Source organism: Corticium candelabrum, chromosome 14 (genome assembly GCF_963422355.1).
Source record: "Corticium candelabrum chromosome 14, ooCorCand1.1, whole genome shotgun sequence".
NCBI classification, from domain to species: Eukaryota; Metazoa; Porifera; class Homoscleromorpha; order Homosclerophorida; family Plakinidae; genus Corticium; species Corticium candelabrum.
In genome coordinates this window covers 5917045-5944764 of record NC_085098.1, presented here as the reverse complement: position 1 = coordinate 5944764, position 27720 = coordinate 5917045, and the positions used below count along the sequence as shown (strand labels likewise).

The window sequence follows — 27720 nt, the reverse complement described above, 5'->3', positions numbered from 1 at the left end:
GGTGTTCCAACTGGTTCATATCGGAAGCTACAGTATGTTACACTAATTTGTTATCAACAGGGTAACCACATGCTATTATACTACATAGTATGTGTTCTACTCCACAGAGTAGATGAGATGGCCAACTGTAATTTGTGATTTCACGGATAATGCTGCTGATATCATGGGTGTGGTACATATGTATGACAGATATGCTTAGGGATATTGTTCTCCCTGGAGACTAATCAATGACAACCAAGCACCCTTGACATAAAGATTGTAATCATTTGTGGTATCGTTATCATCAAAACAGCTGTGATGAATACAGTATCTCCTTCCATCCAATTTTCATGCTGGATATCACTGCACAATAGGTTGCTGTTAGAGCATGTTGTGATAGTGAATCGCAGTGCTGAATCACTCTCTGAAAGCAAGACAGTACTGTACTATGGAAAGTGAGTTATATTTGCAATCAGTCTATTAGATCTAGAGGTGGTTCATCTTGCAAAGCGGTGCCACTGGCACTTGTTCATTGCCAAAATTTGCAGACTGACCTGCAGAGGAGTAATTGATGCTATATTATAAACTGTTCAGCCGCAAACTTCCGTTCAGCTGCTTTGTAGAAAAAATACTTTGCAACACAAAACGGAAGCACATATCTAGGCGTTTAAATTTTTAATTGCTTGATCTGATCATTTGATGACCAAAAAATCCGCGTTTTCGACTACCAAGCTATGAGACTACTAGTACACTGTTGTAGACCGGCCTTGTAGTTTCCAAACTACAAACTTTGCCTGATTCAATTTACTGTCATTTTTAATATATTTTCTGTTGATTAATGGTCAGCCATATTTAACTGATTTGTTTAGCTTTCTACTGCTACTATTCCACGTTTGATGCAGCTACAGCTGCACCTTCAACTACTTACTCGGAACCTCATACTCAGATGGTGTTTAGTGGACGATGTCTGTTTCCTGAGGCTAACCAATATCAGACACAATTCAGCAATCAGTGGGATGAATGGTATAATTAAGCTCCAGTGCAAGATGCATTTGTATTGTAATGACTATATTGAAATTTTTTGATAGTAACTTGGAGGCTTTACTGTTTGACATAGAAAGTGTAGTATCAAGTGCAGGACTTCCAGGTTATATATAGTATGAAAATGTTATAGTATGGTATCTGTATGTAGCAATTGAATGTCACACACACACACACACACACACACACACACACACACACACACACACACACACACACACACACACACACCATCTTAATTGGTGTTTGGCGATTATATTCACAGTTAATAATACAATCACCTGATAAATTGAAACTTAGGGTGCAGTAAACAGCACAATACTACACAAGTGTGTAAACATTCACATAGACAATCAACCAATCAAACATTGTGTTTTATGTGCCTTTACATTTAACACAAATGGCTAGTGGCAGGATAGAATGTTGTATCGTTTTTTTCTAATATGCACCAATTTGTTATGTTATCAGTTTCTAGTTCTGCTGGTTATCATCATAATTGTGCTCAACTGCCAACAGTATCAGCAACCCCAACACATAGTCAAAAGCCAGTTTTTCCAGCAAAACAAAGAAAACCTGCTAGTGTCAGTGCGAAAAGAGCAAAACAAAAGTGAGCTGATTGTGTGTGTGTGTGTGTGTGTGTGTGTGTGTGTGTGTGTGTGTGTGTGTGTGTGTGTGTGTGTGTGTGTGAATTTTGATTACCGGTCATTTAGTTGATGTAGCGATGTGCTCAGTAAACTACAAATATTTTGCATATAATTATGTGTAAATTACAGTCATGCATCTAATACCAGTACTGTTGTAAATCTTTACAAAGTTATTATATGTTTGAAGTACAAGCATGCATTTTGCTCACAGAAGACACGTACAATTTCTCAACCTTTTTGTGTAACAAATATTAATTAATTAACTAATATAATATTGTTGACAACATTTAATGTACACATGCATATGTCAAAGAATATCCAGACAAGCTGTCTGACTAATATGTCTGTAGCTGTGTAAATGGTCATCATGCAATATTGCAATTTCAATCAATCATGCATTCTTGTGTTGTTACACTCAATACTTTATGGTCTTTTCTAGTGAACGTGACACCTGCAAGCGAAACAGTGATGAGAGAGCCTTCTGGAACTTCTTGCAAGTCTTTGGTCCGCACTCAAAATCTGACCATAGTACAGAGATGTCACTAACAAAAGCTGAAAAAGCTGACTGCGTTAATCATATGTCACAAGCCTTCTTGAAAAGTCAGTGTATGGCACTGCATGATAAAACAATAAACCACTAGACAATAACAAATGATTAATTTAAATTTTATTATTTTTAGATTATTTAATTTTTTTATTTTTCTTATTTTTTATTATTTAATTAAAATGGTAAATAGTCTAAGAGCGTGTTCAAACCAGGCCTAATCACGATTAGTTTGGTGTTAGTGCACTAATGCCACTCATTCAGGCCAGTCCTAATCTATCATAATCAGTGTAACGCCATTCTAACGCTGTAAAGAGTAGTATTATACAACCGCTTTAGTGGCGTTAGTGGTTGCACTTGACTCTGACACGTGAGGTAGTATACAAGAAGAGCATGCCACTGATGTTTTTGATGTGGTGTTGTATGTTTAAATGTACAAACACAGCAACAACACGGTGACGTATACGGAAGCGCAGGCAGGTGTATACTATGTGCTTGCCTGTACATGTGACAACTTTCTGCCGTCCCTGAAGGAGCTGCCAGAGAAAGCAACTAAATGTTTTTCTCTTCAAAAGCTAAAGCAATGGATTTGTCAATATAATTCACGCGAATTCTTGCCGGATAGGATGGATGAAAACTGTCCAGGCTAATTACACTCACATGCCCACGTGACTTACTAATCATAGTTAGCGGTGTGAACGCGCTTGCATTAATGTTGGCCTAATCATAGTTAGCCTATAGTTAGTCCAGATGTCAGTGTAAACACGCTCTAACAAAGAATGACTTTAGCATATGAGAGTTGGCCGCAAGAGAAACGAAACGGGGTTGATGAATTTCTTCAAAGAGTACGAGATATGTTTAACAAGCGACAGCTTGAACCAGAGATGAAGTTAGACGTGTATGCGTGTACACTGTTCTACAAACAATTTGTTGTTACTATTATTTTGTTAATAGGAGAAGAAGGTCTAAGACATGCAAGCAACGATGGGCAAACAATCAGAGTATGTGGTGTAGGCACTGCAGGTGTGTGTGTGTGTGTGTGTGTGTGTGTGTGTGTGTGTGTGTGTGTGTGTGTGTGTGTGTGTGTGTGTGTGTGTGTGTGTGTTGCATTGACATTATACAGTGAATGTTACATCTTTTCTAGTGTCCCACTGAGAAAAAAGGCTTGCTTGATAAAGGGCAAGGCAACAATGTAATCAAGATTTAGCTTATCAGGTTATGAATGCCCAATGAGTTGTTGCTATACGACTTGTGTTCATTACCAATTGATGGTTTGAGTTCTGCAACAATGCAACAACTTGTTTTCAGTTACATTTTGAGATATAACAGTTATTCGTAGTTCTTGCAATTGCTTATCACAATATTTTGAATTCAGTGCATTTAATGTTCAAACTGGCATTGTCATTGTTGCTGTGCAGCTTATAGATGCAATACATTGCAGGGGTATCCATCTATTTATACGTAGTGCATGTCAGGAAGGCCAATGTTCCTTTAAACAGAAGAGCCAACCTGAAACACGTTCCCTTCATTTGGCTGACCCCACCATTTCAATCTCACTCGTGTGGGCGCGTCCACATCCACAGTCCAAATCCAAACTATACGTTCTACAAACACCGAAAGAAAGGCTCTGACGACACTACTAACTAACGCAAAGTGGTAAAGACCAGCAGAATGTGCCTTCCTTCCTGCAACGGAATTGACGATTGTAGACATCACCTACTTGAAGTTCTGTAGTATCAAAAACTAAAAATTTCAATCGCTCGCTGAGTTTTGTCTTCATTGACTTTTGACTCTCCACGGGTTAAGACATGATACGGGATCTGCTTAGTAGCAAGTCCTGGACAACTGTTACAGTGTCGTTACAGGAACATTGGCCTTCCTTTAATTAAAGATTTCTCTCTGTTTACATGAGAGTCTAGGCAGTCTCTTTTTTGTATTGCATCATTTTAACGTAATCGTAACAAACTGACAATTAACAAATGATTTGAAAAGTTTTAGTTAAAATTTGTGTGTGTGTTTGTTTTGAATTTTAAATCATTATATGTTTCAAACCAATACCAATAGCTTTCAGCACCTGTTGAATCTAACATCTGATCGAGCACTAGGAATCTGGATGCAACAGGTGAAGCTTAGAGTCTCATAATTGTTGGTGATTTATATTTATAATTAACATTTGACTTAAGTAGAGTACAGTACAGTACACCTACTGTTTTGACAACACTGGCTTACAGAAACAAGATAGCGCAACTCTCTGGTGAGCATACATGTAGGCCACGAATTAAATTATGGACTATGTAGGAATTAACAAACAAACAGTCAATGCAGAAAAATTCAATCATCAATCTCCTGCAGCCGGTTCAGTTCAGCTGTGTGTCTTCGTTTTCGTGGCAGGTGTGATTTAAGTGAGTGACGTTTTCCACTTGCAAGGCCATTCTTCACCAAGCAGGCCTTTTTTCTGTCCTTTGCTCTAGAAAAATACAAGAGATTGATCAAATGTGAATCTCCGTATCTTACACAGGAAGAGTCAGGTGAACAGACATGCCTGACTGGACAGTCTGCGTTAGCTTCTAAGATAATGGTATAGTAGGATTAATTCAATACATTTTCATGCCAAGCACGATGTTGCTGGGGACTTACCGACAACTGTCACACCATCTGTCTTTCTTTTCTCTCCAGTTGGTTTTACAAGTTCTTTCTTTCAATTTTCTATACAACATAGGTAATGAATAGAACGACTATTTCATAGAGCAGCAATGGATGCAACAGACTTGACTCTAAGCATTGACAGCTTTTCTTTCACCTCATTTCTAATTACATCTAAAAAGTCCTCGATTTGGCTTTCGTTGCTGAAATCTTCGTATACTAGAAATGAAAACAGATTTACAGTCCAAGAGTACTCATAATTATATCCAACGTTATTCTGACCTTCCAAAAAACATTCTGAGAGAACTTGCATGGACTCTGATTGCTCGGCCTAAAGATGTCTCGGTTACATACACCACAGCAATCAATTTTTGGTTGGTTTCTCTGTGCATTTGCTAGTTTCAACAGGAAATGTGCTGGTCTGTCTGTCTGTCTTCCTGTCCTTCTCAATACTTAGATTTTTATTTACATCAAACGTTTACATTATGAGCAACCTAACACTGTCTGTCTGTCTGTCTTCAATAAAGGGTTACTTTGAACAGCCATCTCACCTTGGTCGATGGTACAGATGTAGAGGTCCTTTTCAGCTTACAACCCTTGTCAAAATTACTGAATGCCAAGGATTCATTCTCTCGTTTGCTTGCATCTCTTTGCCTAAGAGCAATGATAAAATACAAATGATACAATCTGCTGAAACTGATTTGATAATATTTTTTGATAATAATTTGAAAATAATTTGATAATAACAGATGATTCCACACACGTCATTACAAATTGTGGGTTTAAGTGTGTGTGTGTGTGTGTGTGTGTGTGTGTGTGTGTGTGTGTGTGTGTGTGTGTGTGTGTGTGTGTGTGTGTGTGTGTGTGTGTGTGTGTGTGTGTGTGAACATTTGGTTAATACAGTACTCCCAAGTTAGTGCAAACCAAGTTCACTGTTGTATTAATCATGTTAAAGATTAAATGTAATGAAATATTAAATAGATACGTTTATTATCACTTTGGAGTATGCAATAGCACTGTGTTATTATTAGAGTTAACAGTGGTACTGAAAGATGAAAGAGGGCCAACAGAAGTAAACACAAAAGCAGAATAGACAACAACAACACACGAGCTCCAAATATACTGCAGAGCAATATTGTACATTTTACTTTTGTTTTGCGTTCTTTTCTTTTCTTTTCGTTTCCTCGCGGCCTTTCAGAATGTCAGTAGTAAAGAAATCACTTACAGTCGCCAACTCATTTGAATTTTCAATGAAAAGGTGTGGAGTGGGGTGAAGATAACATGGTAACGTTGCATCAGGTCCTGGTAGAAATGAGTTCAGAGCAATCCTGTTACCAGAGGCTAAATAGGCATTAACGTCATGTGATTACATTAACACACTGACACACACACACACACACACACACACACACACACACACACACACACACACACACACACACACACACACATTCTGGTCCTACACCTCCATGTTCTGATTGGAAGTTTTCAGCTAGCATTAATAGACTACAACAAATTCACAAGTAAACCCATGTCTAATGAACAGCTGTGAATTGAAGCGTTGAATGCAGAGCACACACAACGATTGCATCTAGTTTGGCCATGAAATGTGTATGTAACTTCTGTCACATCCTTACTCCTCCAACTGTCCACTACCACCAGCTGCTTGTTCACAATGAGAATAGAGGTCTACTGCACTTCTAGCACTTGATGACATGAATAAGTGGCTAGACTAAACACATTTTATCTCAGTTACACCTTGTTGTATCACTTCAGTTAGCCAAAGCTTCACCTCTACTGTTGAGTGTTGCTTGTGTCATTTGATTAACTAGGCAAATTAATATTATCAGTTAATTAATTGGGTGTTCCCTTCTATCAAAATGTCAAGCAAACAGAGTTTGTTACAGGATGTGCCAACTGTTCCACATTTGGAGCCATAGTGCACTAACTTATTATCAACAGAGTATGCACACATAGCTATTATAGTACATAGTATGTGTTCTACTCCAGAAAGTAGCTGAGATGAGATGGCCAACTGTAATTTGTGATTTTGATTTCACCGATAATGCTGCTGATACCATGGGTGTGGTATGACTGATATTGACCACAAGATAATATATCATTAATTAATCGATAATAAACATAATGTGCACATGATATATATTCCTACTGTACAGTACAAAGCATAGGCAGCTTATCGTAGAGATTATTGTATCCCAAGGTGTCCATCATTTTCGTTTCAAAACACTTTAGACATGTGGATCAAAGTGGTAGCTGCAAGTTGTATTCAAAGTGTTGTGTGGAAAAAATCAGATGATAGTTGAATAATGATCATGATTATCAATTAATTAAACAGTAGTCTTATCTCTACATTTTTTAATTGTGCCACCCATGAAGTCCAATTTCACTTTTCAATCTCAGACTTTTGCGTCAGGTGGCTTATAATTTACATCATTTGTGCACATGTCCCTATATTTAAGTTCTGTGCTCACGTCATGCATTTCAGATCATATATGTATATTTATGTTATACAGTTTATAATCTATTACCGGTATCTAAAACATTCTGGGTGGTATTCATTGATGCATGCTGTACAATTTTGACATTTTTTTTCTGTTTGACCACATTCTGGCATTAATTAAAATTATTAATACTTAGAATATTGTACTGTACAGTACAAGAAACTAAAATTTAGTTTGCAAGCTAGTAATTTTATATTTTTGTTCTAAACGTTTTAGATATTCTCAATTTTCATCTCACATTTTGTTTTTCCTGTAATGACTGTTGTAGACTATATTTAGCAACTGCAACTATCAATTACTAACATAACTGTAAACATTAATTTGAAATTACACATTTAATAAATTAAAAGAGATCTAATCATTAATTATTTGACAAACGTTAATTGACATAAGCACGCGCGTTTTGAACTGTTATAATTTTCCAGCACTAGAATTCCATTTCTATAATGATACCACTGCGTCTTTGCAGTTACAAAACTAGAACACTACTGTTTACTAGGAATCCTACTAATGATATGTCTTGATGTAACTAAATTTAGAGCTGTCAGTGTCTTACAAGTCTCATATTTTTAGTGTCCAACTAGCTAGCCATCAATTTACTCCCTTTTATTCTCCACTAGCTGTCTGTCGAGGTTAAGCCTTCATTTGAGGCAATTAACTAGTAGAATACAAGAACAAGAATAGTAGACATATCAAGTCACTTAGCGCTCGACATTGGGTTAGAGGTGTCCGAATTCCACGTCTCACTGACGCCACACTTGCAAGTGCACGTGAGTTTTGGATGATGATGGCTACAACTGTCGATGTTGGCGTGGAGAGAGAGGTTGATGAAAACAGTTTACAGGAGAGTTTACAGGACACCGAATTTGGAGGATCAGGAGATGAAGAAGTAGGTTCCCTAGTCAGACACGCTGTGTCCGAGCTGGAAAGCGCTCTCCAAGAATCGCGAAGACTGCTATCAGAACGTGAACGTGAACTGACAGTCGTACGCAAAGAGTTGGATAAGTACAGACAACAAGTAGCCAAGGAAATTCTAAGGAAAACGGAAATATCGGCAGCACTTGACCAGAGCCGCACCCACGCACTGAGACTAGAGTCGCTAGTAGAAAGATGGCAGCAAGAGTTGCGAGAGTCTAAGTCTCACGAGGAGAAAGCCAAGCAACTAGCAACAGAGGTAACAACAGACAACGAGCGTATGCGGGGGTCCTTGAAAGAAACCGAAGCTAGGAACAAGGAACTGACTGTTGAAAATTCTCGTCTATCACAAGAGCTGGAAAACCAGAAGAAGAAATTATCTGCTTTTCGACATGGTCAGCAAGCTCAGTCCGCTAAGACAGAGAGTCGATCAAGTACTAGATCTCCAGACCCGGATGTTAATTTGAAGTTCCTCAGAAAAGCAGTGTATCACTATCTCACAGGATATCACGCTGATGAGCAGATTAAGGTCATTGTGGCTATTTTGGACTTTAATCCACAACAACGAAAGTCTATTTACGATAGACAGCAGCAGAGAGGTGGCTGGTTTAGTACTGGAAAGAGCTAAATGTGCACTTATAGGACATAGAGATAGTACAGTAAGTTAATTTAGTAAGCAATTCTGTGATTCTAAGCAACTTAAGATAAAGTTTGCATTGTAGGCTCTATAATGTTACTGGTAAGCATATGTAATCATTTTACAACAAGAACTCATAGCACATATCTGTGTGCACTGCATTTGGTTGTCTATGAACCCATTTGTTAGATATATAGGCTAGTGTGTTGTGGTGTAAGATTACTGACAGACAGACAGACAGAAAAATCTTAGTTCTCGCCAATAACATTGGCCATACTGTAGACTGTGCTACCCAGTCTTTCAGCCACTAGTTGGCTCAGGGTAATCTGCATTGTTTTTAAGTGTTATATGTATTTTTTTCTAATGTAGTGCTAGTGAACTCTCGTAGTCTCTAAACTTATATAGTTACTTGCTAGCATTGTAGAGATTTATGTTCCAAATAAATGTATTTGACTGACAGAGACACGGGCAGACAGACAGAGTAGCAGAGCAGAACAGAGCAAACGCCCAATCGATTTCTATTATCACTGTTTGAGAGACCATCCCTGCACATTCATAGGGTAAACCTTATAAATATTTGAGAAGGTCTTGATGATGTCGAACACTTGAGAATTTGAAAAGGTAGCAGGATATAGTGTTTCTGTGGATAACAGTACCTTTCCAGTGACTTTTCCACAGCATTTGTTGAATTGTATCATTTAGGGTACTTTGTATTGTTTAGAAGCATTATCTATTTTGCTATAAATTGCATTCCTTCAGACTTACCATATGAATTAATTAATGAGTCAATATAGACTATGTATATTGATTGATTGACGTTTGTGTAGCAGCTGTCAGTTGTATGCCTTCAATAATCATATGCTTAGGGATTATTCTCCCTGGAGAGTAATCAATGACAACCAAGCACTGTACACATAAAATATTGCATTAATCATGTGGTATCTTTATCATCAAAACAAACGTGTTTCCATTGGAAGCATCCAATCTTATGCTGGTTATATAACACTAGGACTGGACAATAGGTTGCTGTTTAGTGTTAGAGCATGGTAAATCACGGTGCTGAATCACTTGAAAGCGAGGAAAGTGAGAGATAGACAACTACTTTCTAGACACGAGTCATTTCATTCATTCAGCTCGTCGACTTAGAAGTGGTACACAGTACTGTCTCTGGTACTGCCTGGTGGTCTAGACGCATGTAGGTACTGTAGAGAGAATTTATCGGACACGCCCATCAAAGATCGGACGGCCGCCGGTTTTTGCTTTCGACGGTACCACAGTTCACTGTCTGCACCTTGAAATAATAGGTACACGTCTCTTCTACTCGCAGTGATAACAACAGATCGGCAGCTTTGCACGTTGCTCTTCAGGAAGCTCAAGAAGAGGGGCGGGTCTTGTTCTCTAATATCGGACACCTGATTTGCTTGATGCGAGTGCAATAAAGGCGAGAACCGTGAAGAATTGTGTTAGTGTTGACTGCAGACGTCTACTAAATGCCCACCAAATACGGAAAGTCTTTGACTCGTCTCCGTATCAAACAAAAGAAGTATTTGGAGAGAAAAGTTGATCTTGAAATGACTCCTATGATGCATGTATGGTCAATATAGACGCGGAATAGACAACTACGATCGCGAATAGCAGTGTTCTAAATCAAGGCGACGTGTGTATGACGCGATGGTAGGGTCTGGCTGCGCGAGGCTATCTACTGCCGCCGTCTCTAGATTCATTTGTTCGCCAACGATGGCGATGTTCAGGACGTGCTAGATGAAGGAGGGCTATAAATGTTCTCAGTTTATCACCTGTAGATTCATTCGTTTGTTTGTGGACGGCCATATCTAGCTAATTCTTTCGATACAGAGACGAGTCAAAGGCTCTTGATGCTCGTCGGGCATTTACAAAACGTCTGCAGTCAGTATTAACACAATTCATCGCGGTTCTCGCCTATCCATGTTCAGCAGAAACGACCCCCATGCGGAACCACTGTTTATGTACTGCTCGACAGATATGTGCAACAACAACTGCTGCAGTTGCAGCAACGATAACTGCAGCGCCAGGAATCCGGAGGCACCGTAATCGCCTCCAACAAACAAAGAGAACACAGCGTCTGAAACCAATAGTTTGCAACTTGTATTGTATTTACCACACTCCCTATGTAGGGATGTGAAGAATCTAAAATGGCGCCCCATGCAAGAGTATCCAAACGCATCCGAACCGGATCTCTCAGAACTCACTAGAGAGATCTCGGATCCACGTAGCGCTCAACTTCAAACGTTCCTAATGGTAGCCAGATTATCATTGCTGACACTAAGCGCCTCAGAATCCAGCTATCGGCAAGTAAAAAAACCCCATTTATTCTTTCACATTTCACATTTCACATTTCACTTTTGTCAGCCAGGCTAGCGCCTCACTCGAAGCAGCTACAACGACGAGAGTCACACCAAACGATTCGCTCTTGTCCGAAGAATTGCACTGACCCAACAGCTAGAAATGTACAAAGTCACCTTGTATCAGTCAACTGCTGCCATGCAGTTCTAGACTCGTACCCAGTCCTCCTCCTCGCGCGCTCCACGTGTTTGTGATGCAATCAGTGTTATTACGTACATCCGTCAGCTGCTACGTACTTCCGTGTATGCTGAGCGTAATGTGGGAGTTGTCTAGAGATGCAATCAAAGATTGAATCCCGGCCGAGCTGCACACGTTTACTAGGACTGTCATTTCCATTTCAAACTACACAAGTCCAAAAACATTTTGGGAAAATGATGAGTATGTAGTGATGGGTATGTACTTATGTCATTTATGCCCATTTCCTACATCACACTAGATAAGGTCACTTGAAAAGAGATGCCGTAGCTAAACTGGAATGTGCAGCGTCTAATTACAGCCTGGAATTCGTGGCCTAGAACGGGAGGGGGGTGGCACAGAGAGTGCAACCTCCACGTGGTCTCTCCTGGGGTTTTGAGCATGAAAGTATTCTCACATGTTCAAAATGTTAGGCACTCGATTTACTAAAACTGCCATTTCCATCTTCGGGGCATACACACACACACACACACACACACACACACACACACACACACACACACACACACACACACACACACACACACACACACACACACACACACACACACACACACACACGCACGCACTCACGTGCTCGCGTAATATACTTTTAACATAGCTAAAAATATATGAAACAAGTCCAAAAACATTTTGAGAAAATGATGGGTATGTAGGGATGGGTATGTACTTATGTCATTTATGCCCATCTCCTACATCACACTCTTTTTACCTATATCGCTTGCAGCAGTTGTGAATGTGATGTAGGAGATGGGCATAAATGACATAAGTACATACCCATCCCTACATACCCATCATTTTCTCAAAATGTTTTTGGACTTGTTGTATTGTGCTTGATTAATTTGTTTTTCACTATAGAGGTGGCCAGGTGACAGAGGAAAAGGTAGAGGAAGTCAACCAATTACATAGCAGAGAGATGGTTTTACACTTTCCAAGTGAACTCCCACTGAACACACTTTTTACTTAATTGATTATCTATTTACAGTAAATAGTGTGTATATTTTAGTAGAAATCCAGAGTAGAAATCGTGACGCATGCAGACGCTGTCTAGATGCATAGCCATGATCTACACCCCCAGCGTATGTAGCACTGCGGTACCGTCTCTATACTATGCTAGCTCGATTACCCTAAGTTTTCGCTTATTTTAATTCACTGTTACATTTAATTTATTTTCCAGTTAATTTCAGTATTTAATTAAAGCAAAACAAAAAACTAAAATTTAGATTATGTGTTAGCCTCGAACTTCCAAACCAGCGACTGCGCGGTTATCCGGGACTTATACTAAAAGGACATCCCGTAGCATGTTGCAACCGCGGGGAAAAACGAAGAGTCAAAAGTCGATGAAAACAAAACCCAAGAAGCGATTGAAAGGTTTTAGCTTGATACTACAGACCTTCAAGTAGGTAATGTCTGCAATCATTGATTTCGTTGCAGGAAGGAAGGCTTCTCGACGGGAAGACGTTGTGTTTGATCCTGGTGGTTTACCGCCTTGCGTTAGTGGTGCCGTCAGAGCCTTTCTTTCAGTGTCTGTAGAACGTATAGTTTGGACTGCGGACGTGGACGCCCCCACACGAGTGAGATTGAAATGGTGGGGTCAGCAAAATGGAGGGAACGTGTTCAGGTCGGCTCTTCTGTTTATAGATTTCTGTCTGTTTACATGGGAGTCTTGACATGTTATTTGTATTGTATTGTTTAACATAATCGTGACAAACGGACTAATTATTAACAAATGATTTCAAAAGTTTTAGTTGAAATTAATTTTGTGTGTGTGCGTGTGTGTGTGTGTGTGTGTGCGCGCGCATCACACAGTGCTGTGACAACAAATATTAATTTAATTGGCAAAGTGGATGGTTTGTGTCAGTAGTTACATGAAGTTGCATTCAGTTTTTGAATTGACAAGAGAACAAGTAAACTAACATTTTTATTACTTAACTACTTAGGCTGGACCAATTAAATTTCTTGGTGCTCAGATTCGCCAATCCAATTTGAGCTTGACCAAAATAGAATTTAATTTGCGCATGCGCAATGCTATTATGCTTGCTGTAAAATGACTTGGTAGTATGTGTACATCCAGATTCCTCTGTCCGACTGCAGTGCATGTGGTCCAGCAACTGCTTCCACATTCCGCTTGGTATTAACGTCTTGTTTTAGTGTTCGTTTTGTTAGCTCGCATTTGTATGCAGTACAGTGAAACTGCACAGGCTAAAAAATGTCACATCATCATTACTTTCATTTTTATTTCGACCGGTTGGTTCAGGTTTCATGTCCAAATATCCGAGCATCAAAAAATTTAGTTAGTCTGGCCTTAGTGATCCTTGTACTCTTCATGCAACTCTTACATGTTTCATATCATTTGTTTCTAGGCCTGATGTTGTCCGTCTTCCTCACACATCATCAGTCGATGATGTTATTGACAATGGTGCTGACCTGCAACCTAGCATAGCAACCTACCGTATCAGATCGGCAATGCAGCAATTTACTGCTTACTTGAGAGATATCCTTACACCCAATGTTTAGCAGATTAATATAAATTAATAGACATACAGTAACTAGATTTTTAAAAAGTACTGCATGTTATTGTTCAATAGAGGCAGCAGGAACACCAAGTAAACAATGCAAACAAGGATACATCAAACTATACGAAGTCACTCATTTTTCCTTTACTTATTTTACATATGGGACCACTCTCATTTGACTTTCTTGGTCGCAAATTGAAGACGATGTTTGCAAAGGCTGTTGTGTCTGATGTTGTCCAACTTGCACATCTGAGGTCAATTAGAGGGTAATGGACAGTTTGCTGTTGTGATGTGTGGTGCTAAACAAGTGTGGTTGTTCTACTTAGTCGCTATCCGATTACATCTCTTGACGGTTCGAGTCAATTTGGAGTAATAGATATTTCGTTTTCTTTGAAAGATTGCTCTGCTGTTGAGGCAAGTAAAGAGATAAGTGACAATAAGTTTGTACAAGGATGGTTTTTTGCTATGTAGTTAGTAGACAAGCGTGTTATACTAGTTCATTCAACACAGACATATTTAATAGCATGGGTCTTGAATGCAGCAAGTTTCACTTTAATTTCGTTTGCGTTGTTGTGTATGGATAACTAGAGATTGACTGGGTAGATAGGCAGACTTGTATACCTATTTATGTTTTTTGTTGTTTGCAGACTGGTCAATATGGTCTGGATGAGGTGGTCGTTAGAGAACCTCCTGTAACACAGTCACTTGATCATATAAATTCTGTGATAACTACTGCTGTTAGTGGGACAACTGCCACTCCTCCAACGTACTTAAATAGACCACCAAAGAGTGTTGTTTTGGATGTCACCAATGAACCAGAACGTCTGAATACGACAAGCCAACAACCATTAGACCAACAACAATCACAAGATTTAGTAGAACGTGGCAATGCAAACGATTCTAATGATCTTTTGTCTTTTTTGATTGAACGAGGTCAGCATCTTAGAGATGATATGATTCTTTTCAATGTGAGCCATGCTCGTACAACACAGAAACACTTTGAAAACACAGAATCAGTCAGTCTTTTACCCAAAGTTAATTTTGATGCAAGCGCTCTGCTATCTGTCGACAGCACGGTGGTTTCTAATGTTGAAATGGAGATGGCTGGGAGAGACATTCAACAGAGAAGGGAGTGGTCTCATTTGGAGAACATTGCATTGGAGATGGCCGGTGATGAGTATGTGTTGTCCGATGAAAGCAATGAGCTGGGAACGAGAGCTGTGAGTGATCATGATGATCCCCTACATGATGAGTCATTGCTGGAAGATCTTTTTTATCCGGCTACTAAGGTATGCTACTAAATTAGGGCTTACTGGAGGATGAGTATAAATGCATGTGAGGCATTATAAATGGGTTGGCAGAAGGTAGGTTGGTAGGCAAGCAGGTAGACAGACAATAATTGACGTATAGAGCACTCAATCAATAGATATCTTGTTTGAAGAATGTTTTGTATTCTAGCGCAATTTAGAGTGTGGTGTGAAATTCTTGTTTTTGAACGAATTATGTTGTTGGCTGTGTTGTTAATTATTTAAGCATATTTATTATTTGTATCAACAGAAAAAGCCTTACTCAGTAGCCGACATCATCTCTGATGATAGCAGTGATTCTCAATTGTCAGAACATGAACAGGTTGAGCTAGAAGACAACGTTGCACAGACAACATGTCCTGAAATTATATCAACTCAACCAGTTGAACTTCCTCTTCATATTGATGAGACAAAAGGTGAGAATGACATGGATGGAAGAAATGCAAATGTACACTTAAGAGAATGATAGGTAGTCAGATATTTGGTTGAATGGTTAGTTAAGGATTTATTGAGATTGAGTGTTACAGACAGTAACTAGAGTTGTCGGTACCCAGTTCCTCTTGTATTGTAGTAATACAGGAGACACCCATTACATAAACAGGCTTTTAGATGTTTTTCAAATTTCATATTTATATTACCGGGAATTTCCGAAACAGCGCCCAGGGCAGCAATACGGAAAATGGGATTTTTAAGGAAGAATATCCGTTTTCAATTAGTGCCTGGGTGGTTTGTAGGAAACTCTGGAAATTGGCAGATTGACTTGAGTACCACAGAGTAGGCAAGTGTGAGGCCCATCTTGCAACGTCCTGCCTAGATACTTATTCTTTACAAACTTACAGCGCGACCAGACCTGACAGCCCTCCTACGCTTCTTGTCAGGCGTTTCTTTAGAGGTTCCTTCTTTAATCCACATTGTAAGACCGCTGTCTTGTTGCCAAACCTGTACACTGTAGTAACGCACATTACTAATACATCCTCGGAATATTGACCAACTTGTGCACCACAATTTTATTCTTACCTATTATTAGCGGCCCATGTACTGTAAATAAGAACAGTTTCCAATATATATGGGGCGCTGTTTCAGAAATTTCGGTATCTTGATATACAATAACTTGGAACCAGGGTCACTCATTGTGTCAAAGTCATATTTGGATTACTTCTAGACTCGCCAGAGACAGCTATTGACGTCAAACTTTCAGAACAACAAATAGAGAAGAGTGCTTCCAGAATGCCCGAACTCCAGGGCTCTGGAACACTTGGGTCAGGTAATCCAACTGTTACGGTCTATGTCATGCAAGTCTTTTAGTGTATTTGAATGGTATGGTTTCTAGGGACGTCATTGACCGAGATATTGGATGCTGAATTGCTTACGTTGTTAGGACGTGTAGATATTGCTAAGGTGAAAATAAGCTGCCTTACACTTCGAAGACTCGAGGAAGAGAGAAGGACCCAACAGAAAGCAAAACCAAGGTGTGTCATTTGACAAAACAAGATGATTTTGCTTGTATCTGTTATCGTTCTTGTTTGTCTGCTTGTCTCTCTGGCTGCTTCTTTCAAATACAAGATTTGAAACAGCAAAGAATGCAGTCAACATGCATAACATTGTCCATTTGTCTTTTACGTATCTTATGCTTGCTTTTGTCTGAATGTGTTAAATGTCTGTGTTTGGCTTGATTTGTTCATTGTTAGGAATTTCTATATTGAGTACAAGTTTCCTGTTGCTGCACCCTCACAGGATAAGTCTTTGTCAAAAGCAACAGAAGTCGTGCGAATGGTTTCTCGCCACGTCAATGACGATAGTAAAGATTATGGTAATCAAGAGTCTGATCTTTAATATTACTCATAGACTTTTCTCTTGTCCTGAACAGTCACTGTATGTTGTTGCATGTGTAATCTATTGTACAGTCTTTCTTAATAGTTTCTATTCTCACAGTCTCTGTTTTCATTGCATGCCTTTTCTCTGTTTATATCCTGACTCTCAAATACTAATAGACCTAATGTTGTTTTTCTTGTGTTTTCATTCATCTTTCAACTGGATGTCAGATATTTGTTTGTTGGGTTTTAAGTTTTAACCGTTTGCTGGGTTGTGTCATGATGCTTCCTTCTGTTACAGTTGCAACATTCAATAATCACTCAGTATTTCCTGTTTTGTTCAACACTGCAACTATCAATCATTGGCTACAACTCACTGTTGTATTCACAGTGTATGGTCAGTCTACAGAAGGAAGAAGGGTAATTGTCGTATTTTAGTTTATGATGGCATTATAGATGACAGCATTACCTAGTGGCATAAGTTTCTTTGTTAACATGAAGGCAAACTTGGTAGATTTTGGAGCACACACTTACATTAATCACATGATAGACACTAAGTTGTTAGACTGTCTGCCTGTCAGTCTATGGACACAAGATTTGTTTGTAGAAGCAGTTATTTGTCCATGTGGAGTCTTTGTTGCCTTGCTGCAAATTCTTGTCACATCAAGCCTTGACCTGACTTGTTCGCATGAGGTGACTGTGTAAACTGCGACAAATTGCACCAATCTAGCAAGTCATGTCTGCCAAACCCCCAGTGTAATGACAATATTGGTTTTAACTCTGTAGTCTATTGGCAATTTTAATTAATGTAACAGTTGAATTGAATTGTGACATTTGATTGTGGTTTTGTAGCCTGAAAGAGTTGGTTTGGCACTTTTCACGCTAAAAGATCTGCTCACTTCAGAGAGGTTTACCATCAACTGTCAACTACCTGTACTGAAATGCTATCCTGGTGACACTGCAACAAGTACTAAAGATGAAAAGAGGACTGTTATTGGGCGTCTAGAGGTAATCACTGGGATATCATGTTGGTTTATTGCCTGCCTGCTTTTCTTTGTTTGTGTATTCTTTTTTAAATGAACTAAATTATTTTCAGTTGACACTTGAACTTGCATCCTGTAACAAACGATGGCAGATGGCTAACAGAACAATGTGGGAGACTCGTCTGGCATCTAAAGCAATTGCCATCCAGCAAGACCAACTTGCCAGACATGGAAATGGCAGCAAGAAAACCTCCGTTGCCGCTAGAGTGGAAAATTCTGCTTGTTTAACAGATGACAGCGGAGCTCTTGGCAGTGCAGAGTCTAGTGGTGATGAGGTAAGTTTTTGTGTATTCGTTTTTTATTGCTCAATTAGTAATGCTAAATAGTATGGGGTTGGAAACTTTGACTGATTACTGACTAACAGACAAATCATGTACTTAGATTGTGTTTGATTCACAAACTATAGTACCAGCTGCAATGTTGCAAGGTAATGTTCATCCTGACTTTAAGCGTCAGAAACTACAAACTGATGACTGCCCCATAAATGACTGACTGAGAGACAAACAGATACGACCAGCGGCCAGATAGACAGGTAGATGTCTGACAGGTAAATGCTGGCAGACAGAGTAACCTAAAAGTCAGAGGCAACTACATATCTGGTTAGTACATGGAATAGCATGAATGATAATCTCTCTACTCACCTGTGCTGTATTTCTTATGTTTATTAGACATCAGCACCAGTTAATTTACTTTTACTAATTGGCAAAACGAAGTTTGCGAGACAAGTGTCATCAATTGCTCTTGCTGTCAACCCATTTTTGTTGTGTCGATCAAGTCTTTGGAAAGGGCCAGTTAAGTCAAGAGTGTCATGGAACAACAATAGTCCACACTTCTCATTCAGACATGTATGTTTTTATTGGGTATTTAATAGGTTTTAATGGACTAGTATTGTTATTTACTTCAATATGACCACACACACACACACACACACACACACACACACACACACACACACACACACACACACACACACACACACACACACACACACACACACACACACATTTGTAATTTATATCTTGATGTAAATTTTTGGAATTGTAGCTTACACCATTGCTAAGAGCTCCCAAATCATGCAAATCAAATCTTGCTGTCAGTTTGGAAAATGCTAACTAGTGTGTTGGTTTGCACCCTTGTAGCTACAATTAGCCAAGCAGGAAGAAGACAGTGATGGCATTATTTTGACAATACAATGCACACAGATTGCATTATTAATTCGATGTGTCATTTATGACTAAAATTTTTACTACTGATACATATGTATAAACACTGAGAGATGCTTTATCTAATAGTTGTATCTTATAAAAAGTTATTAGTTTTTGTGCGGTATGGCAGAGCAAAATGCAGTTGCTGTGTGTTTACTTAATTTGTTAAATGTTAGCAACAAATGCAATTACTCTGATTGTGTGTAATTGAAGGTTATGAAGGAATTTGGTATTTTCACTTTGCAGTTGCACATTTTTCATAGTCTATGTCTCATTGTTTTGGATGTAGGGACATCCTGCAATCCTGAATCGACACTTTGTTTACGCTCTTCGAAACGGCATCATTGTAGTAGAAATGTGGTCAAGACATGGCACTGAAAAGGATGAAGTAGCTCAATAGTTTCATTGCGTTCAGTTGTGTTGGGTATCAATGTGGGCTTTGCTCCAGTTACTGGGCTTGTTGAAGCTTTCACTGAATCACTTCTATGCTTCATATCATGATCCCCAAGTAGCAAAGGCATTTCTTAGAGCAAAGGTAAGTTGTTACATTGGCTAAATTACAAGATTTATGTAGTCTAATTGGTTAGCCAAAACCATTGAGAGAACAATGTTTTTGTTGGTGGCTTGTTTCAGTATCCGGTCATTGGTATTGATGGTTGGTGTCCAGTCATAAATCCTGTAACTGGTCAGCAGTGTTGTATGTTGGACATTCTTCTCTCGATTGGATCATATGAGCAGGTAGTCTGACTGTACGAGACAGACCTCATTGTTGACTGATGTGTGACATTTGTAGCTTCATCGTTTGGAGCAACAGCGATGCACACAAACAGAAACTTCGTCTGAAGAAGACCGGTATGCACATCACTGTTCATGTCTTATTGATCACTTGTATTCATCTTTATTTTGATAGACAAGTTTCTGCTATTGTCAATACTGAATCTGTTGACACTGACGAGGGTTTCTAGTTCCTGTTGTGTGTACATACAGTTGATGCAATGTTATGTATGTAATAGGCTACAAGTATGTGGAACATCATATTACTTTTGCAATAGACAGTCTCTCATATGCAACGTCCAGCTCTGTCTATGGAGAAACCGACTGCTATGTGCAGTACAATTTTCCTAAAGATGTACAGTCAGAAGGTATACGAGATTCATGCCTGCTACTTTGAGTCAAATGTTGCTTTCAAAGTTTTTTTATGGATTTGAGGTGTTACAAGTACAACATTGCAGTGGCACATTCGATTTAACTCCTAGTTTGCAGTTGATATTTGCACAATATTCGATACCCTTTATGACTAAACTTAGCTTTAGCATCAGAGATGTTTGCTTTTTCTATTTGCTTATAGAGCAATTGAAGAAGGCTAAGTGATATGCATTTGTGTTTGTATTTTCAGGGCCATTATGCTTCAATTAATGTGCTGTTTTTGTGATAGATCTAGAAGTGAGGTTTCAGTCACATCGCTCTTCAACATTGCTATCAACACCGGAAATGAAAATTGATGCCAATTTTCAACACAAATTTGTGTTGCCTGGTGATAAAACGTTGCAGCAGTTTCTACAAAAAGCATTTGTAACTTCACCGATCACTGCTACTGATGGTAATATCGTGTTTGAAGTCTGGAGGAGGCACTATGTTCCCAATGTAAGAGATCAGCTTGTGGCAAAGGTAACTATGATTTGTTGGATGACTGCTGACTTTGTGTTGCTCAAGTCTACCCATCTTTTGTTTTTATTATGGTGTAGTGTACACTGTTGCTCTCTAAAATTAGGTATAAATTAGAAGGCAGCTTGCAATGTGTAACACAACAACTAGGCAGGGCAAACAGAATGATAGTAACTCATTAACATTTGAGACATGAATCTTTTTTGTGTCTGCATTTCTGGTCATCCTTAGTGCTGTCTCAGTAGTCTATAACTATTAGTCCTATAACCACTCTTTATTGCAGTCTCTTGTGACATCTCTTTAATTGTTTATAATTTGATCGGCAGTCTGCTTGTTTAAGTGTTGGTGTGTAATGATTTATAATAATAGTAGTAGTGTTATTTTATTCGGTCAACAACTGTTTTTGTGTTCGTAGGCTAATCTGCCACTTGTAAAGCTGCTCTCTATAATAACCATGCACAAAGCCGATGCTAGAACAAGTAATCAGCATTTCATACTGCCTTTATTGATGGTAGCAAGGTCCACTAATACAGAGGCAAGCGATGTTAAGGTGATATTTGCATGCAGTTTTGGTACTTAGTTTAATAAACTAGTAAGGTGTGATAATAGGCATCTGGAACTCTCACTTTGTCTGTTTCCTATGCACACTCTTTAGTCAGAGATCAGGTACAACGATGGATTACTTGTTATTAGTTAATGAACACACCCTCCATGTCTTTGTTATTGTAGATGATTGCAACAAGGAGAACTACTCACTCGCGTTCTGTACACATTCTTGTCAGTATTTTACGAGCCACTGGTCTTAAGGTCTGAACGATTCTGTGTCTTAATGATGTAACTTTTGCTTGATGTTTTATGTGTTTGAATGTAAAGTCAGCTGCTGTGACTGCGTCACAAGCTAGTGACAACTCTGAGCTGTCATTTGGTGCAGGGTTGAACACGTATGTCACCTGTTTTCTGTTGCAACAAGTACGTTCGTCTATAGTTTTGGTTGTATGCAGTAATATATGAGGTTATCTCATTTGGCTGTTGTGTATCAGGAAAAGCGAACGTCAACAGTTATTGCAAAAAGTTTTCATCCCGAGTTCTCTTACCACATGGAGTATTCACTCCCATTCTACATGGAGCCTTCTAGGTCGTGGCCAATTGAAAATGCTCCATCACTTGCTGAACAGTTGATTGATGGAGTTGCTATATTTGAGGTATTGGTTTGGGTTTGGTAAGTGTTGTGAAGTGCTCTTTATTGACTCTGTTGCTAGGTTTACCATCGGCCACTTTCGTCATTAGTGACTCGTGCTCCTCCTGGTGGCTCTTCACATGTGCCTGATGTGTTGATTGGCACAGTTAAAGTGGGACTTCTAGGCCTTTTGTTATGTCCTTCTGGTATGCAACAGTGGATGACGCGTCATGGATTAGCTAGTCTGCATACCTGTTTGTCTATGTACCTGTCTGACTGTGAATTATTGATGGGTTTGGCTCATGTCTCTTTGTTTCTTTGTTATTCTGATTATTTATGTCTCTTTCTGATTTTGTTTTGATTCGCCAAATTTTGTCTTGTTCATTATTAAGGCCTGCCCACACTTGCAACTCGATCGCAATCCGTCCGATCCACATCGCGAGGAGGTTTCGATCGCAATCGGTTGAATCCAATTAGAAATAGTGGGCGTTACCTTCACGTACGCTACGCGTGTAGTCGGAACATCTAGCATTCCTCACTCGTCTTTGTTCTTACTCACCTTACGTCACTGTATCAGTGCTTTCCACAAGCAAAGAAGCCACACGTACACATCGGTCATCAGTCACGTGATATCAAAATGAGGCGGAGGTATCGTTTTCAAAGTGCAGTGTGGACGCTCGCTATCCCGATTGCGATCCATTCTGGTCTAGTGTGGACAGGCCTTTACTTTCTTGTCTGCTTATTGTCTGTTTTATTATGCGTATCTGTTTTATTATGTGTATCTGTTTCTTGTTATACATTTACTACCATTGCTGCAGTTTTGAGTACATATGTTTCAAATTTGATTTTAGGCATCGAGAGGTACTTTCCTATTGTATTCCGGCGTAGACGTAAGCCAACAAGCCAACAGGCAGACATTGATTTATCGACTGTGGTTGGTGGCATGGAAGTGTCTCTTAGTTTTGCTAATATATCAGATAGAGAGACCCTTCTAGACGTTCTTGGGTCTGTTATTAAAGGAGATCCATTCTTGTCTGTATTATATAACCTCAGTGCTGCAAGCACTGTATTTTTGCAGCAAGATGAGGACGTTGCTGAGAACCATGTTGTGGTGGAAGTAAAGCATCTCCAGATTCCATTGTTTCTTCTTCCATCCCACTTTATTGGAGATGTGGATATGTGGATTCAGTTCAGTATTGATGGTCAAGGTATTGCTTAGAAGGTGTGTTTATGTTAAGGGGTATAGTGCTGGTTGTGTTGTTGTTTGTGTAGTTGACAGGATTCAGCTTGAAAAAATGACTGTAGATGGTAGCAAGGATTTGCTGACTTGGAATATTGCTTGCGGACGAAAGTTGACATTTAGAAATTTTTCTGCTTGGCAGAGGTATGTATGGCTTATGTATGCATTGTGAGTATTAGTGTAGTTGGTGTTCCTCTTTGTCTGTCTTCCTGCCTGCCTGTTGGTTGTTTTTTGTTTGTCTGTCTTGTTTTGTTAGAAAATGTAGTATCACTGTCAGTCTGTGGAAGCTGATGCAATTGCTGGTAGGTTTGTTACAAGAGGACATCTGGATCTTCATGTTAGATGTCGTCTTAGTGATAGACATGACTCAAATGAAAGACACATAGGAACAGCATTTGTTAGTCTATCTGATCTTGTCAGGCATGGTACTGTCAGGTTTGTTACAAGTGAACTGACATGAAACTGTAGATTAATGATGTTTCTGTCAACAGCGGAGAATTAGCACTGTTCAAAGCTGGAGCAGACAATCTATATAATGCCGGAATGATGGTTGAGATCAGTTGGGAAAAAGGATCATCGCTGACATCTGAAGAAGCAGATGTAAGTATCACTAAAGCCTGGTTCACACTACACCTCACGTCGTGATGTGACGCGACGCGAGTTGTTTTGTGAACCAGGCTTAAGTGATAATATACTCGATTTCTTTTTTACACATATGGTACAATCATACCTACTTAGTGTAATCCTGTGGCTTGTAGCCATCTTTTGTTTGTTGCTGAGCAAATAAAGTAAAATAATTTCCATACAGACAGTTGTAGCTACAGCAAAGCATAATCCAGAATCACGTTAATTTGCTCGTGTTTTCTTTGTTGTGGTTACCAGTCTGTTTTCATGCAGCAATTATTTCAACTGGCATAGCAACAGCTGTAAATACATGCACTTATTCTTAAGTTTGCAATACTAACTGGGAATTTTTGTAATTATTGGCAAAAATTTTCATGTTGTCTATATTTAGAGCATTGTATCAGACTCTGTCAAGACATCAGAAGATTTGTCTTTGTCACGTCATCCTAATCTGGGTTTGCAGTCACAAGAATTGAAACCACTGCTTTCAGCAGTAGCAGTTGGACAATCTGAAGAAATGGCTGTTATTGAGAACAACAATGGAATCTATGGAGGAGAGCGCATGGCTTCTTTTGTTGATGAGCAGTCTTTCACTGCATTACTGGAGATCAAAAATGCATTGCATGTTGATACATCTTGGTTGTGTGGAGCTCAACGAGTTTGTGTGCATTGCCGTGTTAGTAGAGATGTGACTGTAACTACAATTGGCGTACCTATACAACAGCACATGACTTGGGAACAGAAATTCAATGTGCCGGTTCCTCTAACTTTGATAGCACCACGAGGAGATCCACTCTTGCTGCAGGTTCAAGTGCTCTCGGAAGAGACCAGAACTGGTGCAGAAAGCTGTACAATATGCATGTCTTTTGTCTTATTGTTTGTCTAGTGTCATTTGTGTACACATTTATTGTGCACCCTTTTTTGTCAAACAGTGGTTAGTGTTCATCTGTTACGTGGATTATATTTTTGTTTGATGCAGAAAGATTGCAAAGAATATTATGATTGAGAGCATGCACTTTGTGTGTTTTGTAATAGGTCTTGGTGAATTGCTTGGAACTGTTAACATCGATTTAACGCCAATTGGTTGTGGCATGCCTGGTGTCTGTGGATGGTATAATATTGTTGATAAAGCTGGCTGTTGTCTAGGCCAACTTCAGGTTTGTTTAGGTCCACGTTAGTTGAATATATATAAAGTATTGACTGTATGTACAGGTCAATGTGGAGGCTTTGTCTCATGCAAAGAACATTGTCTCAAGTAGACAGGGAGATTTTCTTACATCACAAAGTTTGTGTGGCATAGACGGACAGAGACAAGACACCAACAATGAGTCTGACTACATAGGACGGTTATGGACTGAACTGAGGTAATGTAATGTTTTGCGTAAGATGTTTGAGGATCAGTCTGGATGTTATAAGTAATGGCATTAACACTATTGTCTGTCTGAAAGCTTTCTTTTTGAAAAAGTTCTATTTTATTTTGAGATATCGAGAATGCCAGTAAGCATAGATAGGATGCATTTGAGGCATGGATCAGTACGTATGTTGCTATACTGTGAAGATCTCCATAGTGTGTGACAGTGCTGTTAATGTCACATTTTATAGGAAACGCAGCGGTGCTGTTTTGTATAGTTATTTAACATCAACTTTTGATAAAAATTATTGTTAAAGTGTAGATGGGCAAGATGGATACAGCATGTACAGTTATTGTAATTGTATTGATCAATCATGTTGAGACCAGTAGCTGTGTCACAGTAAGAGTATTATGATGAATGTAAAGCTATGATGAATTGCAAGAATGGCTCAACTAAGTAAAAATACGTTTGTGATAGAGATCAGATGGCTGAGCTAGATGAATTGCAAAGGCAACTGCTGGGAAAGATACATAGCACTCATCAGGACAATGTGGTAGTGGATTGTGAGTCATCTGTGGAGTCTACTGGCTCTAATGTGCTCAGTCTTAATAAGCCTGCTAGTGAAATGACCATTCCAGTTAGTTTTGTTGACTCCAAATCTCTTGACAGTCACCAAAATGTTGTTGTATTGGACAATGTCAGAGAAGGCACTGAACATGTCTCTCCACTTGAAACCGTGCAATTTGTTGCAAACAGTACATCAACAGTCACAGAACAAACAAGAGAACATTCTGTGTTTAGTGATACTTCATCTATCCACAGCAGTCTTAGTGCTAGTGATGTGGATCAGGAAAATGATTTGACTCTTGTGACAAGCATGGAGGTACCAGTGTCTGAACCGACTTCTGTTCGATATGCTATAGCTGCAACAGACACCATGACTGAGGTAGATGCAGCACCAGGTCTAGCATCATCACCAGCAAATGTAGACAACAATGAAGACAGTGTCAGACCTCTTTGCTCTGTAGCTGAACATGAAACAACGTTTGATGAACTTGTCAATACAGGGCCTGTCTGTAATGCAGTTGCCAATATGCCAAATACTCGTGTTTCTGAAAGTGTAAAGTTGTATGTGGATCCTTCTCATGTTGTCACAGACTGTGAAGATTCAATTCTAAAGACTGGACAGGAAGAGCTGGAACCAGAAGTTGTTACTGCTTCTAATTATAGCAGTAGTAGTTCTGAGTCTGAAGTGGAGGCACATTTACAGGAAGCTCAGCCTGTTGAGGAGTATGAGCAGAACCTTGACCAAGAGAACCTTGACCAAGGAGTAGTAGAGGCAATAGATCATGCTCAAAACGACAGTGAAAATGAAACAGATCATGAGAATGGGATTCTTGAGCATCAGTTTCCAGAACATACTGATCAAAGAACTACACTTACACAACCCAATAATTCCAAATTATCAGAGTGTGGGAGTAAACCAAGACTGGATGTCTCTGCGCAGCGGTAAGTGAATAGAAATGTAGTGCATTGCGGCTGTGTCATGGTTGGCAATGAAATGTGTTTTACTCATGCTAACTATAATCCATTTGTGGCGATCATTGGGTGATCATTGTATTTAATTCTGTTGCTTGATTTTAGAATTTCTTCGAACATTCCTTTGTTTTTTATGCCTGTCAGCCAGTTAGAACAGTCTATGCGAGAAGTGAAATCTCAGATCAATCAACTTCAAACAGAGTTGCCACGTCAACAAGAAGAACGTGCTTCACATCGACACCAGATGTTTGGGACAGGATCTCTGGCCAAGTTCTAAAACACGGCCACTCGTGCTCAAACCTATAGAACTTAGCATGCAAGAAGAGGAGCGGCTGTCTAAGATTTTTCACTCTGAAAGCTAAGACTGTTACTGTTATGTTAATAGAACATGTTCAGTGTTGACTATGACAGTAATGTATGGCTTGATTAATTTATATTTTATTGAAGGTCTACTTACAGGAAGTTTGTGAACTTGAAATATAGTAACTAAAATTTTAGGTTTTACTTTATCTAGCAAATGGTTTTTCAAAAGGCTTAATTAACCAGTTTTAGTATGTCTGTCTATTTGTGTGTGTGTGTGTGTGTGTGTGTGTGTGTGTGTGTGTGTGTGTGTGTGTGTGTGTGTGTGTGTGTGTGTGTGTGTGTGTGTGTGTGTGTGTGTGTGTGTGTGTGTGTGTGTGTGTGTGTGTGTGTGTGTGTGTGTGTGTGTGTGTGTGTGTGTGTGTGTGTGTGTGTGTGT

The 27720-nt window shown here is 39.2% G+C and overlaps 4 protein-coding genes across 9 annotated transcripts; 3 read left to right on the top strand and 1 right to left on the bottom strand.

Annotated features, from left to right (window-relative positions):
• The first annotated feature begins 52 nt into the window (after window positions 1–52).
• Window positions 53–3600, top strand: LOC134190005 (uncharacterized). 4 transcript variants are annotated; one of them, XM_062658410.1, is made up of 8 exons: window positions 53–434; window positions 849–1002; window positions 1068–1126; window positions 1489–1627; window positions 2104–2264; window positions 2998–3097; window positions 3163–3209; window positions 3353–3600. In XM_062658410.1, the coding sequence occupies exons 1-8, from the start codon at window positions 428–430 to the stop codon at window positions 3361–3363; spliced, it is 678 nt and encodes a 225-aa protein (XP_062514394.1). In that variant the 5' UTR covers window positions 53–427; the 3' UTR covers window positions 3364–3600. The 4 variants fall into 4 exon arrangements, with proteins under 4 accessions (XP_062514394.1, XP_062514393.1, XP_062514390.1 ...); XM_062658409.1 differs by having other exon boundaries at window positions 2998–3106; XM_062658406.1 differs by having other exon boundaries at window positions 2998–3106; window positions 3163–3231.
• Window positions 3601–4353: 753 nt separating this feature from the next.
• On the bottom strand, window positions 4354–7144 carry LOC134189905 (uncharacterized). 3 transcript variants are annotated; one of them, XM_062658302.1, is made up of 8 exons: window positions 6489–7144; window positions 6317–6357; window positions 6000–6192; window positions 5403–5505; window positions 5134–5182; window positions 4977–5070; window positions 4846–4914; window positions 4354–4675 (listed from the first exon to the last, which is right to left on the bottom strand). In XM_062658302.1, the coding sequence occupies exons 1-8, from the start codon at window positions 6566–6568 to the stop codon at window positions 4540–4542; spliced, it is 765 nt and encodes a 254-aa protein (XP_062514286.1). In that variant the 5' UTR covers window positions 6569–7144; the 3' UTR covers window positions 4354–4539. The 3 variants fall into 3 exon arrangements, with proteins under 3 accessions (XP_062514286.1, XP_062514285.1, XP_062514287.1); XM_062658301.1 differs by having other exon boundaries at window positions 6302–6357; window positions 6489–7143; XM_062658303.1 differs by lacking the exon at window positions 6489–7144 and having other exon boundaries at window positions 6302–6482.
• A 947-nt stretch (window positions 7145–8091) lies between these two features.
• LOC134190008 (filamin A-interacting protein 1-like) lies at window positions 8092–9071 on the top strand. Its single transcript, XM_062658414.1, has one exon. The coding sequence runs from the start codon at window positions 8155–8157 to the stop codon at window positions 8914–8916; it is 762 nt and encodes a 253-aa protein (XP_062514398.1). The 5' UTR covers window positions 8092–8154; the 3' UTR covers window positions 8917–9071.
• A 3718-nt stretch (window positions 9072–12789) lies between these two features.
• Window positions 12790–27258, top strand: LOC134190377 (C2 domain-containing protein 3-like). The gene is made up of 36 exons (XM_062658830.1): window positions 12790–12873; window positions 12937–13123; window positions 13866–14013; window positions 14091–14272; window positions 14345–14432; window positions 14666–15307; window positions 15576–15741; window positions 16488–16589; window positions 16656–16794; window positions 17014–17135; window positions 17438–17556; window positions 17989–18144; window positions 18233–18454; window positions 18848–19024; window positions 19674–19772; window positions 19833–19919; window positions 20018–20122; window positions 20178–20236; window positions 20295–20341; window positions 20398–20526; window positions 20820–21052; window positions 21465–21599; window positions 21659–21715; window positions 21779–21856; window positions 21923–22018; window positions 22090–22251; window positions 22309–22432; window positions 23078–23434; window positions 23499–23610; window positions 23773–23901; window positions 23958–24066; window positions 24482–24926; window positions 25126–25247; window positions 25303–25454; window positions 25920–26951; window positions 27087–27258. The coding sequence occupies exons 1-36, from the start codon at window positions 12804–12806 to the stop codon at window positions 27256–27258; spliced, it is 6561 nt and encodes a 2186-aa protein (XP_062514814.1). The 5' UTR covers window positions 12790–12803.
• Window positions 27259–27720: the final 462 nt, after the last annotated feature.

Coding starts and splice junctions, on each gene's coding strand:
- LOC134189905 (XM_062658301.1), bottom strand. CDS start 6,568: ATGTCATCAAGTGCTAGAAGTGCAGTAGACCTCTATTCTCATTGTGAA. Junction 6,358..6,488: donor GGTAGTGGACAGTTGGAGGA/GTAAGGATGTGA, acceptor AATTTGTTGTAG/TCTATTAATGCTAGCTGAAA. Junction 5,506..5,999: donor GAAAAGAACGCAAAACAAAA/GTAAAATGTACA, acceptor CATTGCTCTTAG/GCAAAGAGATGCAAGCAAAC.
- LOC134190377 (XM_062658830.1), top strand. CDS start 12,804: ATGTTGCAACCGCGGGGAAAAACGAAGAGTCAAAAGTCGATGAAAACA. Junction 13,124..13,865: donor AATGGAGGGAACGTGTTCAG/GTCGGCTCTTCT, acceptor ATTTGTTTCTAG/GCCTGATGTTGTCCGTCTTC. Junction 16,795..17,013: donor CAACAGAAAGCAAAACCAAG/GTGTGTCATTTG, acceptor GTTCATTGTTAG/GAATTTCTATATTGAGTACA.
- LOC134190008 (XM_062658414.1), top strand. CDS start 8,155: ATGATGATGGCTACAACTGTCGATGTTGGCGTGGAGAGAGAGGTTGAT.
- LOC134190005 (XM_062658406.1), top strand. Junction 1,003..1,067: donor AGCAATCAGTGGGATGAATG/GTATAATTAAGC, acceptor ATTTTTTGATAG/TAACTTGGAGGCTTTACTGT. Junction 3,232..3,352: donor ATGTGGTGTAGGCACTGCAG/GTGTGTGTGTGT, acceptor CATCTTTTCTAG/TGTCCCACTGAGAAAAAAGG.